The sequence below is a fragment of the Apodemus sylvaticus genome, chromosome 2 (genome assembly GCF_947179515.1).
Source record: "Apodemus sylvaticus chromosome 2, mApoSyl1.1, whole genome shotgun sequence".
NCBI lineage: Eukaryota > Metazoa > Chordata > Mammalia > Rodentia > Muridae > Apodemus > Apodemus sylvaticus.
Window position 1 is genome coordinate 100,950,636 of NC_067473.1, and position 13,870 is coordinate 100,964,505.

A 13,870-nucleotide genomic window follows, 5' to 3' on the forward strand; every position below is an offset into this window, starting at 1 on the left:
GAAAAACGAACAGGCTTGGGAGGTGGCTCGACAGGTAAAAGAATGCACCGCTCTAAGAGAGTTTGGTCCCTGGCGCTTACACGAGGTGGTTCACATCCACCTGTCAGCCCCCAGAGGGTCTGATAACATTGGCCTCCTTGGGGCCCTATGTACAAATCCATACCTACATACATAGACATAATTTAAAAAAATTTAAATTAAAACCCAATGAGCAATCATTTTCCTCCATTGTAGTTTCCTGTCCCCAGACTATGTCAAAAGTACTCATGTCCAACACCAGTGACTACGCTCTATTTACTGTGTAAGTCATGTCAAACACTCTCTCTTAGGACAGAGAAAATGTCTTCAGTAAAATGATTCATCAACAGAGGGTCTTCTCCCATTTTTTTTCTAGAGAAATACATTCCTGGTCAATGCAATGGAAGAATCTCAGACCAATGACTCTTTTCAACTTGAACTTGAAGATTTCATTAGAAAGCAGAGGGCCCGAGGAGTACATCCAAATGTCTGCTTCAGAGAGATGCCAGAGGATTCTGTTCACCAAAAGAGAGGCAGCGTCAGCCATGGAGCTCCACTGCTGGGGTCACCATCCTGGTTCGAAGACGACTCCACATCCTCTCCTTCCTATAAAAGGCTGGCAGTGGAAAACCAGGCACCTTACAGCAGACAAAGACCGGAATCTCAAAAACATTGTCTGGAAAACCAGCCCATCAGTCAAGACAGAAAGGGGAGGACGAGGAGCCAGGAGGAAGGAGGAGCCTCCATTCAGGAGCCAGGGATGCCAAAGGGGAAACGCTACGGAGTGAGGGGTTCAGACGGAGAAAACAGCCTCAGCAAACGGAAGGTCTCAGCAGAGCCAGGGGGTACACAGCTGTCGAAGCACAGAAAGAACCACCATGACGGGAGAGACTCCACCAAAGGCGGACGCCGGTCCCGCCGAAAGAAGAAGGAACCTGAGGAGAGCGATTTGTGGGATGAAGCCATCTTGGGCAGTCGCTACTGATGTTTGCGCATTTTGGGTCCCAAAAGTCAATGTGTTGATTCTCTTGGTAAGGATGGATTAAATGACCTCAAAGCAATTAGACGCCAGGCCAGCTGCTGTGGTCGGGTGGCCCATCTACTCTACTGGTGTAGGAACTGTGAGTCTGCACAGGGATGCTCTTCTGGGACTGGCAGTGACAGAGCCTTTAGTGTGCAAGGCCTTTGCTGACAGACACAGGGACTTTCAGTCACAAGCCTGAGTGCCAGGAGCTTTAGAAGCTGGCCAGTCCAGACCTAGGTGCTGAGGCTGGAGACTCCTCTGCTCTGGGCGTTCATCATCAGAGGCCCTAGCACTTGCTCCAGAGCAGAAGCCAGCAGGAGCCAGGTAGTAGCTGCCAGCCCCCCAGCAGGCCTTGTATTGGGATGCTTAGCTTCTGTAACAGGCCAGGGCTACAGTTTTGGGGATATTCAGACGTCTGGCATCTCCCAGAAACTGTTCCTGTGATCAGGGCCCACTTGCCCTTCTACAGCTTGTTGTTGTGTCTCCAGTACCTCTGTTTTCTATTGTTTCTGCCTTTGGCTACTCTGGGACTTTGAGCCATGTTCTTACCATCATCGCTGCTATTGAAAGGGCAGTAACACTAGCTGCTGCCACCTTTGCCATCGCTACCGCTCTGGCGATGCTCCTGTCCTTCACCGTCTTCTGGCTACTGCTCAGCCCCTCTACTAATGATAACGCTCAAAAGAAGACAAGGGAAGAATCGTGATCTGCACTAATCAGGCTGCACTTTTTTTCCTATGCTGAGGGTTTAATCCAGAGCCTTAGGCATGCTAGGTGCGCTCTCTCTCTCTCTCTTTCTCTCTCTCTCTCTCTCTCTCTCTCTCTCTCTCTCTCTCTCTGAGCTACATTTCACCCCAGTTTGAGCCTTCTTCTGATGGGCCACCAAGGGATGTGCCTTGCCACACCTAGTCTGGATAAAATTGGCTGCAGGGTTACCTAACATCCACCAAGGTTTATGATAAGCGTGTCGACATTCGCTGTCTTGGCGGTAATAGCTGGGCTCAGAAGCATTCTCCACCATGCCCGCTGAGAGAGAATTGTCTTACGATACACTAGCCAGATGCTATTAAACAACAAAGATTATACATGAACATTTATATGAAATCTGTCAGAACATTTAGAAGCAAAGCAGAAGGCTTTGCTATAAAAATCTATAAAAGTTGGAGTCTTGAAAATAAGCATTAAATAAACACACAGAAAGACATAGTACGAGTTCAGGGCTCAGGAGACAAGAATTTGGTGGGTAAAGGACTGCAGTGAGGGGCTAGTGAGAGGGTCAGCGGGTAGAGGTGCTTGCCGCCAAGCCTGGCTGAAACCTGAGTTTGATCCCTGAGATTCACACTGTAGAAGGAGAGCGCTAATGCCTGCAGTGTGTTTTTATGCAGAATTTTGTTTCATATGAGACTTTTCCCATAGCTATTTGTAAAGGCAAGAAACAGAGTGGAGGGAAATTTCTTGTTATCATTCTCTTAAATGTCCTGCACCGAGTATCAGATTATCATCTCTTAAAACAGGACCTTATGTACTAGTCTGGTTTTACTACTTGGCTTTTTAAACTCTCCCGGTAGTGGGTGGTAGAAGGTCATTGTAGAGTCAGGAAAGGGAGACTGCCCCTTTCCCTGGTGCACCCCTAGTTAAAAAAGTGGGGAGGTGCTAGGGAAAGGGTCCTACCTGGGGCCTATGAGCCTCAGCAAATGGCTTTGTTGGTGGCTCTGTCTGCAGAGTGTGCATCCTGAGTGGCTGCAGAAGAACCTTTCTACTCTGCAGCACTGAGTTGTGCCTCCTCAGCCCCACCCTGGAGCCCAGCCCCAGGCAGGTCACCTGCCACCCGTCGGTCGGTCACAGCCAGCCACCTGCTTGGTGCTCTTGATCTGACAGTTGTAGCAGCTGAATCTCAACTCTGCAAAGTGGAGATGTCTTCGTTAATTGAACGGTATTCCAGAGCACGTACCTGTGAGCCTGGCGGATGGCTCAGGGTGTGGAAGCACTGTTGGCAAGCCTGGTGACCTGAGCTCAGTCCCTAGGCCCCTCACGGTGGAAGGACCGAGGACCAGTTCCCCCGAGTTCTCTGACCACCACGTGCAGCATGCACGCAACCTCTACACCCCCAACACACACAGAGTCTTTTAAAACATGCACACATTTTATCTTGGATTTCATCAATAAAATGTAACCTGTGATATCTCTGGCTGTCACTAAGTCTTCATCTGTTTGTTTAGACAGTGAGTGCTGGAGAGGCAACTTGGTGGCAAGATTCTTGCTGTGCAAGAGTGAGGAGCTGAGTTCGAATTCCCAGATTCTATATGAAGTCAGGTGCAGAACTCCTACCAGACAGGAGTTAGAGACAAAGTTTTAAGAAGGTCGGTTAGACTGGCATATGCAGCCATGAACAAGAGAGGCCCTGCCTCAAAGTGAAGATGGACACCAAAGACAGTCCTGTGACCTCCACACAGCTGTAGACACACAGGCCCCCTCCCTCCCACGAATTGTACACACACACAAATTTTAAGTTCTAGGATCAGAAATGCCACTGCCTGGAATGTATGGGGTCTGGAATAGCAGAACGTGTGGCCCACAACCACATGCGTTGTCCCACGTCGGGTAGAACGCAGAGTGTTACACCACGAGCCAGTGTCCAGAGCAGGTGCAGGTTTGCGTCTCACACTCATGCGCAGGGCACGATACAGCTGCCGCTCAAACAAGGGGGTGGCTGGGGGTTAGCGGCTAGCCTCTGCTTGCTGGGGTAGAGCAAAGCGCTAAGCCCGACAGCAAAGCAGAGATGAAGACAAATAGCTACAGCTCGAAGTCTTCAGAACATGGGCTGACTTTAGATCAACCTCTCAGAGAGTATTTTGAGCTATGAAAATAACCTCACACACACATGTAGTATTACTTTAGATGCCTCGCTACATAGATAGCGAATGATGTGTGATGTAGCTACAGACAGGTGACATTGGTGCAGTTAGGGAGATAAACGGAGATGATGTAATGCAGATAGATACATTTCCTACCAGCTGAGGATCTGAGCAAGACCTGATCCCTTAAGTAACTCAGAGCCCCACCACGCATGACACGGGGTCACATCTCCTTCCCTCTCTTCCTGCGTGTGTGCAGAGAAGGAAAGAGCAAACTGGATGGGAGAGTTAATGTAAAACCCATCCAGGGGACAGATCAGTGCTGGAATATGTATACAATAAATGCAAAATTGGTTGCTGGGTAAGAGTGGCGAGGCGGCTCAGAAGCCAAGAACACCGGCGCATCTTGCAGAGGACTCTGGGTCTGTTTCCTAGAACCCACACGGTGACTCAAAAGCTGTCTGCAACTCCAGTTCCATGAGGTCTAACACGTTCTTCTCAACTCTGAGGCACTGCTCACACTGTGTGTCCTTGCTTATGCTCCACTGTCCACTAGGATCCAGCCCCTGGCCAAGACTAGGAGAACGCTTCAACATGACTGAAAGGGTGTGGGTGAGATAGCTCAACAGGTGATGACCCTAAATGCACACACACACGCACGCATGCACACACAGGAGGGGGAAGATCTTATTTGAATATTTTCTTTCTCTTATTACATTATCTATTTATTTGTGTGAGTTTGTATGTGGAGGTCAGAAGACAACTTTTACTTTATGGGTTCCAGAGATTAAACTCAGGTCATCCAGTGTAGGAGCAAGCATCTTTACCCACTGAGCTACCTTGCCAGCTCTCTCTCTCTCTCTCTCTCTCTCTCTCTCTCTCTCTCTCTCTCTCCCCCCTCCCTCCCTCCCTCCATCCCTCCAACCCTGCCTCTTTCCCTCCCTTCTTTCTACTGAAACAGGGTCCCACCATGTAGCTCAGACTGGCTTGAAACTCTTAACAATTCCCGTCTCAGCCTCCTGAATGCTGGGATTGCAGGCGTAAGTTACCATGTCTGGCTGGATAATTTCTTTTTAATAAGAGGTTTGCTCTAGGGCCGTGATGTGAGCTGATGAAAGGACATAGGTTTCCTTGTATAAAATTTAAGGGTTTTGAGACAGGATCTTGTTATATAGCCCTGGCTGTCCTTGAACAGAAGATCCTCCTGCCTCAGTGTGAATCACAGGCATACACCACTGTACCCAGATTCAAATAATTTTTTAAAACTCCTGAATATTTGCTTTTTTTGGTGTTTATCCATCTGGAGTGATTTTTCTGGGCGGTGACCATTTCAGAAGTTAGCATGATGCCAAGGCCAGAAAGATGAATTTGAAAACAGAGAACTGACTCCCACAGCTGTGCTTTGACGTACGTGCACGCACATGGATGCATGGAATAGAAGCCTTAAGAAGCTACCATGACATAAGGGAAGCCTGCACAAACCTGACAGGGTTGTTGACTGAGGGGTAAAGCGTGTATTGAGCATACGGGGAGGCACAGAAGCAGCCTCTCTGCTTGTATGTTTTAGTCATAGGAGTTGTGAGGAATTTTGTATCAGTCTCGGGTTATTGGCACAAGCTGGAATATACACACACCTCAAACAAGGCGTTGCACCCTTTGTAACCAAGTAACTCAAATTAATGTTTTAGAGTTAAGTGGGAATCTGTAAAACTTACAGAAAGATGTGGCTGTTATGCCAGATGTGTGGGTGCTGTGCAGTGATGGCCACCTGCTGCTTTTGAATGACAGAACGGTTCAGAATTAAATACTAAGACGACAACACAACCCAGCCAGAGTGGTAGCACCTAGGATCCAGCACTTGGGACGAACAGGAAGATCAGAAGAAGTTCAAGGCTATCCTCTCTGGAATGCGTCTGTGCCACATTAAATGCTGTCTTGAATGTTCAACACCACCTACCTTCTTCCACCACAGCCACACACAAAGCCAGTAAAACACAACTTGGAGTCAGACCTGAGCAGGAAACTGATTTAGGTTGGCTCTGGACCAGGTCGGTGAAGGTCGCAAGTCAAGGTGAAGGTTCCCTTTCAGAAAGATAGATCTGGTTTGTTTGCACATGAACTGAGACACAGAGGCCCAGGCTGAGTTCCCTTGAAGCTGCTGCAATAACCTCGGTGCTGGAGAAGTGAGGGAACATGAGGGAAAGCCGTGGGCTGTGAGGGAGCCCGGTGCTAGCCCCACATTCAGGAAACCGTGCTGCAGTGCCCTCACTGAGGGAACACGGTGTGAAGGCGCAGCCTGTAATCACAGAATTTAGGAGACTGGGGAAAGAGAGTAAGAAGCTCAAGGTCAGCCTGGGGTAAGTGGCATCTTGTCTCAAAAAACAAAACAAAAACACCCCAGGTTTTGAAAGGTCATAGTGGTGCCTCCAGTCTACCTCAGATGGTGAGCCAACCCAGAAGGGGTCAGGTGGATGAGGAAGAGAACTGAAGAATAATAGCTGGGGATGTCTCAGCAGAAGTCACCAGTGCACAGCAGCAGAAGTCACCGGTGCACAGCAGCAGACAGCCACGGGTACACAGCAGCAGACAGCCACGGGTGTACAGCAGCAGCCACGGGTGCACAGCAGCAGACAGCCACGGTGCACAGCAGCAGACAGCCACGGGTGCACAGCAGCAGACAGCCACGGGTGCACAGCAGCAGCCAGACAGCCACGGGTGCACAGCAGCAGACAGCCACGGTGCACAGCAGCAGCCACGGGTGCACAGCAGCAGACAGCCACGGTGCACAGCAGCAGACAGCCACGGTGCACAGCAGCAGACAGCCACGGTGCACAGCAGCAGACAGCCACGGGTGCACAGCAGCAGACAGCCACGGGTGCATAGCAGCAGCCAGACAGCCACGGGTGCACAGCAGCAGACAGCCACGGGTGCACAGCAGCAGACAGCCACGGGTGCACAGCAGCAGACAGCCACGGGTGCACAGCAGCAGACAGCCACGGTGCACAGCAGCAGACAGCCACGGGTGCACAGCAGCAGACAGCCACGGGTGCACAGCAGCAGACAGCCACGGGTGCACAGCAGCAGACAGCCACCGTTGCACAGCAGCAGACAGCCACGGGTGCACAGCAGCAGACAGACAGCCACGGGTGCACAGCAGCAGACAGCCACGGAGTCACTGGAGGCACGGAGGCTGGTCAGAAAACCACCTCCCAGGTGCATTGAGAAGCTGCCCTCCCTCCTGTCCCTGCCCTCCCCCCACCTCCTGTCCATGCCCTTCCTCCTGTCCATGCCCTCCCCTCCTTCCTCTCCTTCTCCTCCCCTCTCTCCAGGTCTGTCTCCTCTCTCCCTGAGTATGTCTTGTATATTCTTTATGGTTTTCAGTTGAAATTCCTTGCCATTTCTCCATGGATTTGAGGCTCTGGGGCTGTGACGGCAGTGCCATGTCAGCAATGCGAATCTTCCCAGGACTTCAAGACATTTTTTCCTGCTCCCTACACAAGCTAATGGCACACTTGGTAGGTGTGCTTCTGTTTTACAGGTCAAAGCACAATTCCATATCCCAAAGCAAGGTACCTACCTATAGCAGCTTCTCTCTCTCTCTCTCTCTCTCTCTCTCTCTCTCTCTCTCTCTCTCTCTCTCTCTGTGTGTGTGTGTGTGTGTGTGTGTGTGTGTGTGTGTGTGTATGTGTGTGTGTATCTGTTTATATAGTTTGTTTTGTTTGTTTGTTTTTGAAACAGGCCTCATTATATAGCCCCGCTGGCCTGGAACTTAGAGATCTGACTGTCTGCCTTCTGGCAGGTACCACATGCCAGGCAGATGTCCACGGAAGCCAGAGGGCCTCAGATTCCCTGGAGCTGCAGTTATAGGCAAGAGTTGCCTGCTGTGGGTGCTGGGAACCAACCCTGCCCTCTGCAGGGTGGTGAGTACTCTCTAAGGACTGCTCGCCTTTCCAGGGTCACTCTGCTGTTCTCTGTCTCTCTGTCTCTGTCTCCCTCTCCGTCTCTGTCTCTGTCTCCCTCCATCTCCCTCTTCCTCTCCTTCTCCCTCCCCCCCCCCCCATCATAGTCTTCGTTGTTCTGGAACTTTCTTCATCTTGCCTCAGGCCTTCACCCCATCTTCTCTGAGTTTCGTTTCTCTTATGGGTGACAGTGGTATCCGTGCAGTGACAGTGGCCTCATTAACATTTTACATGAAGCATTTACTCTGTTCTTCCCCTTCCCCTTGGTGCTGCCATTTACAACTTTTTCCAAGGATCTAGAAAAAAAAAAACATCTAGATTGTTTTTTTTTTATTTGGTTTAGACCTGACTGTGAGATTTCCAAGTGGCACATGAACACCAACCCGGTAGGCTTGTCCCCGCAACACGGTCCCAGTATTCTCGGACAGGTTGAGTTAAGATCAGTTGGATAGTTCCTGCTCGAAGCATTTTGACATCTGTTTGTTGGGCTGTGGGACTTGAACCCAGGGCCTTGCAGGAGTCATGCTCCTTCACCAAGCAGCATCCTCAGCACTGTTGATGTCTGTATGCATTCTTTCCCTCACTAGTCATTCCTTCCAGAGCTAACTCAAGAGTTCCTGCTGGTGCCCACCACAGCTGAGGTGGGCCGCACAGCCCAGAGCAGATCCAGCCTCATCAGACCAGCAAACTGCTGTCGCTTCACTTCATTCATTTTGTTCAGTTTTAAAACAGGATCTCAGCTGGGTGGTGGTAGTGCACGCCTGTAATCCCAGCACTCTGGGAGGCAGAAACAGGCAGATTTCTGAGTTTGAGGCCAGCAGGTCTACAGAGTGAGTTCCAGGACAGCCAGGGCTACACAGAGAAACCCTGTCTCAAAAAAACCAAATCCAAAGAACAAAAAACAAAACAAAAAACAAAAAACAAAAACCAGGATCTCACGAAGCCCAGGCTACCTCTAACTCAGTGTGTACTGGGGTGTAGCAGAGAGGACCTCAAACTACTAATCCCTTTGCTGCTACCTTCCAAGGCTTGCAGGTTTGGTCCACCATCAACTAAGATGTTTTGCTAAATGTGGGAATCACACACCTTCAGTCCCACGTGGAAGCAGAGGCAGGCAGATCTGTGGATTTCAGGCCAGCCTGGTGCACACAGTGAGTTCTAGGACAGCCAAAGCTGTGTAGAGAACCTGTCTCAAATATCAACAACAACGACAATAGATGATGATGATGATAATAATAATGCTTTACTTCCTTCTTTTAACAATTCTTTGTGATGACCTGTTTACTGTCTTGAAACAAAACTCACAAATAAGCTCTTTTCTATCCACTCATGAGGCAAAGCATGAGAATTTTCTCTAGTGGGAGTGCATCCAGGGGTATCATGCAAGACCCTACTTCAAAACAACAGCGACAAAATAGATAAATCAAAGAGTATTTCACACAGCCATCTCTCTGACACAATAGTCATCAATAAGGTCTCTGGACACTCAGACTGACTTGTGCTGAGCGAATTCTGTGCTGACCAGTAGCAAAGACCATGAATGTGGGAGAACAGAGGAACAATGGTGGCTTTTCAAAACATTTAAGGGAGGAAGATGTACCTTAGTTGAGACGTAACACAGAACTCAGTTAAGTATAGCCGATGACTGAACCTCTAGACGTAGGCTTCAGGGTCACAGGAAAGGCTCATGCCACACCCCTAGAGTTTTAAATCCTACTCTAACTGCCCATAGCCTACCCAGTCAGTGTGACTGTCTGCGTCCTCAGACAGTGTCCTTCAGAACTGCTCCCATAAGCAAGCAACTCTGCCAAGTATGTGCCGCTACCCAGAAAGATGGGGCTGAGCAAGGATGACTCCTTGAGCCCACGAGTTGAAGGCCAGCGTGAGCGACATGATGAGACCTTAGGCTGCCTGAGGTGGCTCAGCATGTAAAGACCTCCAATCCCGAAGCAGTGAGTTCGAGCCTCAAGATTCACACGCTGGAAAGAGGAAACTCCTGAAAGTTGTCCTCTGACCCCCAGTCTGCTGTGTGCATGCCCCACGCTCAGCAGATAAATAAATTGTAATAAGAAAAAAATGGTAAAATGTCTTATGTGGGGGTAGGGGTCAGGGAGAATGAATAGAATACCTTCCATTGTGGCCACTGAATCAGCTCTTCAATCAGCATGCCAGTACAAATAGCACCCAGGATCATCGAGGCCAGAGGACAAGTAACAGGATCAAAGCTGACAGGACCCTTCCTGTTATCTCAGGCATGGTAGATGCTGGTCACATGTCTACTGACTTTGTTTCCCATTCCTCTCGTGGTTCCAGCTAGATTCCCAGTGATTTTTGTTTGGTTGGTTTGGTTTGGGTTTTGGATTTTTGCTTGTTTTGTTTTGATCACCCTTGCGCTTTGGTGGGATTTAGGTCTTGGTCTCTAGGGCTCTTCCCACCACGCACTGTGAAATCGTCTGTTGGCTTCACTTTGCATGAAAGTTCCTGGAGCCATGAACTGAATCTGGGGATTCCCAAGACAAAGATCTTGGGCCCACGCAGACCAAACGGAGGACATACTCCGTCCCTAGCCTGGCATACTGCTTCCAGATGGCACCAAATGTATCAGCGGCTTTGTATTGAGTGAAATCACCAATATTTAGAGGTTAATTTATCACAAGAATGAGAGTTTCCAACTGCGGTATTCAGGAATTCCCTTTCTGTGGTTTTTAACCCCCTGACAAAACAGTTACTTTTAATCATCAACTGAGAGAGCTGCTTCCTTGGCAAGCTTGGTGTTCTAGTTTCACTTACGTTTCTGTGATAAATCACTTTGATCAGAAGCAACCTGAGAGAGCAAACGGTTTATATCAGTTTAAAGTCCATCACTAGGGGGAAATTGAGGCAGAAACTCAAACCTAACAGTCGAGCAAAAAATAAAAATAAAAATAAATGCGGTAATCTTTGCTTGCTTGATCTCTTGCTGCTTTCTCTAGGTTTATGTACTTTGGGGCCTAGGGAATTATGCTGCCCATATGCTGCTTGGGCCTTCCTCCATCGATCAACTGTCAAGAAAGTCCCCATAGACATGCCCACAGGCCAACCTGATCTACATAATTCTTCAGTTGAAGCTCTTCTGAGGGGGGGTCCTAGGCCATGTCCAGTTGACAGTTAAAAGTATCCAGTACAGCTGGGTGTCCACGAGGAGTGGAAAGTCACTGAGTGCACCTGGGCGGTCACGCTGAAGAGAGGAGGCACTTCATAATGGCAAGCTGACTGAACGGATTTGAGAGAATTCTGTGTGAGTAGCAGTGAGTGGGCAGGACCACAAGAGCAACGTGCAGAGCACGGACGCTCTCCTGAAAGAGGTAGTGTGAGCTTTCTAAATCACAACTGTTTTAAACAGATGTACACAGACACGCACACGGCCAGTAAGCCACGTGAAGAGGCTTGACATCTTCAGTTGGTAACAAAATGCAACCCAAACCCTGATGAGATAACCCTTCACAAACACTAGGCTGGGTACAAAACCAAAACCTGCATGTGATTGGCCTGGCAGGGGTGTGGGGACATGGGAGCTCTTTTCCACTGTTGGTACTCTTATGAATTGGAGTCACCATTGCGGAAAACAGATAGTTCCCAAACAGATTGACCCCAAAGACCCACCATTTCTCTCCTGTGCTGGGTGTGGTGGCAGATACCTGCTGCCCCAGCACTTGGGTACTTCCAAGTTTTTAAGTTGTGGGTCACAACCCTAGAAGTGACCATGTTACTGAATGTGAGGGTGGCACAGAAGTTGGCTGTGATAAAAAGTTTCTGAATGTGCACCGATCTCCTCCCCCAAAAATCAAGTGTCTGATGAATCCAGAGCAGACATCCACGGTGCTCTGACCATTCACGGTGGGCTCTGGGCCCTGCACGTGCCACCATGCCACAGCACATTAGCAGCTGAAGTCACACTTGAGACACGTTCATGTTGTGGATTATATGTTTGTGCTAGCATACTAAACTCTCTGATGTTGCAGAAACACCATGGTTTAATTACAGAAACAAGAACTTTTAGTGTTTTATCTATCATCCCTTACCGTGCAGATATTGAATCGGTGTATTTTATATTGTACTGTGTTAGAATGTTTGATTTTTTTTTGTTTGATTTTTTTGTTTTTTGTTTTCAGACAGGATTTCTGTGTATAACCATGGCTGTCCTGGAACTCACTTTATAGATCAGGCTGGCCTCAAATTCAGGTACTTGTCTCCTAAGTGCTGGGCTTAAAGGTGTGTGCCACCACTGCCCTGCTAGAATGTTTGATTTTTATAATTGATGTTTGAGTTGCTGAGCTGTGTTTTATCTAAAACAAAACAAACAAAAACCATGCTGAGATGACTCAGTGGCTAAGAGTGCGTGCTACTCTTACGGAGGAAACGGATTCAGTTTCCAGCACACACAGCAGCTCACAACCATCTGTAACTCCAGGGCCAGGGGACCCAACACTCTTAACTGCCACAGATTCCAGAGTGTATGTGATACACATGCACACATGCAGGTAAAACACATGCATAAAATAAAATAAATACACCTTTAAAAATGTTTTAAATTATTAAATGGATTTAGGCTTGGGATTAGGCCAACACTTTCTGAACTGTTTGTCAATATCCTTCTGTCATTTGTGCTATATTTATATAAAGCAGCTTTAACTGCATTGACAACTATAAAATCAAAATGCCAGTCAACTCTGATGTTCTATGGTCTGCAGAGTCAAATACTCCCGCCAGACTTAATTCTTCGTGTAAAAATAAACAAGTTCAACCATTCCTTTAGTATAAACTTTTACTTTAATCATTAATAAATGGTAGCATCATATGTGTAGCAAAAAATTCTTTAAAATAATTTTATTAGGACCTAGAGAGACAATTCAGAGGTTAAGAGTGCTTACTGCTCTTCCAAAGGACGTGAGTTAGGCTCCCAAGTCCTGTACCAGGTGCCTTATAATGTTTCCTGACGCCAGCACATTTGATGCACTCTTCTGGCCCACAAACACACAAAAACATAGTCTTTATAAAAAGTAGAATAAAACAGATTTGTTTATGATAATTGTTTATGTCAGTAGACAATTGCTTTCTCTAAATGTCCCATACGCCTATACCTGGGGATGTGGAAAAATTTGAGGGGGAGAAAGGGATCACAAGCAGGAAAGGGTTAAGAAGTCCTGGAGCAGTAGAAGCAGGGGGATGAGGAGTTGAACGTCATCCTGGGCCTGAAACCCCTGCTCCAAACCCCGCAGAGGCTATTTTCTAAGGACATATGATGAACAGTTCCATTTGTGAGGATTAAGTACATCCAACACAGAGCAGTTTCCAGCTTCTGGCACAGCAGCAAGCGGGGAGTGAGCACACCACACCATCTATTCCTCGTCTGACATACTATGTCCTCTCGCGTGCTCCACTTTGCGTTCCGTGCATCTTACCTTGGCTTTAAGAACTACTACTGTGTGACTTTCCTAGGGCTGCCTACCCTGTGTACATCTGCTACCCTTAGCAGGTTCTCCTGGGAACAAAGGTAAGAGGACTGACTATGGTGGAGACCAGCCAGACTGTCAGAGGGCAGAGCTCAGGACATGACCATGTCCTCCTTCCTCTCCAGAACACTGGGTCTCCTGCCTCAGCTCTTGCCCCCGTCATCAAAAACTGGAAGGAGTCAGGTGGAAAGAATAACAGAGCCAGCCAGCCGGGCGTGGTGGCGCATGCCTGTAATCCCAGCACATGGGAGGCAGAGGCTGGCAGATTTGTGAGTTCAAGGCTAGCCTGGTCTACAGAGTGAGTTCCTGGACAGCCGGGGCTACACAGAGAAACCCTGTCTCTCAAAACAAAATAAATAAATAAATAAATAAATAGAATAGAATAAATAGAATAACGGATTTGGACACTGAGGTGACCGTTTCTTGACCCCACTGCCAGCTTTAGCCACTACTGTTACCCCATCCAGTCTTCTGAAACTCAAATTCACATGTGCATGGCTCCAGGGACGACTTAGCTGGTGC

General features: G+C 48.2%; 2 protein-coding genes across 2 annotated transcripts; one reads left to right on the forward strand and one right to left on the reverse strand.

Moving 5' to 3' along the window:
• The first annotated feature begins 418 nt into the window (after window positions 1-418).
• On the forward strand, window positions 419-1,297 carry LOC127677505 (zinc finger matrin-type protein 1-like). The gene has a single exon (XM_052172577.1). It carries the CDS (start codon window positions 419-421, stop codon window positions 1,001-1,003), a length of 585 nt encoding a protein of 194 aa, XP_052028537.1. The 3' UTR covers window positions 1,004-1,297.
• Window positions 1,298-6,360: 5,063 nt separating this feature from the next.
• LOC127678027 (keratin-associated protein 5-1-like) lies at window positions 6,361-7,116 on the reverse strand. The gene has a single exon (XM_052172869.1). The coding sequence runs from the start codon at window positions 7,114-7,116 to the stop codon at window positions 6,361-6,363; it is 756 nt and encodes a 251-aa protein (XP_052028829.1).
• Between the last annotated feature and the right edge of the window lie 6,754 nt (window positions 7,117-13,870).

Excerpts from the sequence above, each read along its gene's own strand:
- LOC127677505 (XM_052172577.1), top strand. The coding sequence starts at position 419 with ATGGAAGAATCTCAGACCAATGACTCTTTTCAACTTGAACTTGAAGAT.
- LOC127678027 (XM_052172869.1), bottom strand. The coding sequence starts at position 7,116 with ATGCACCTGGGAGGTGGTTTTCTGACCAGCCTCCGTGCCTCCAGTGAC.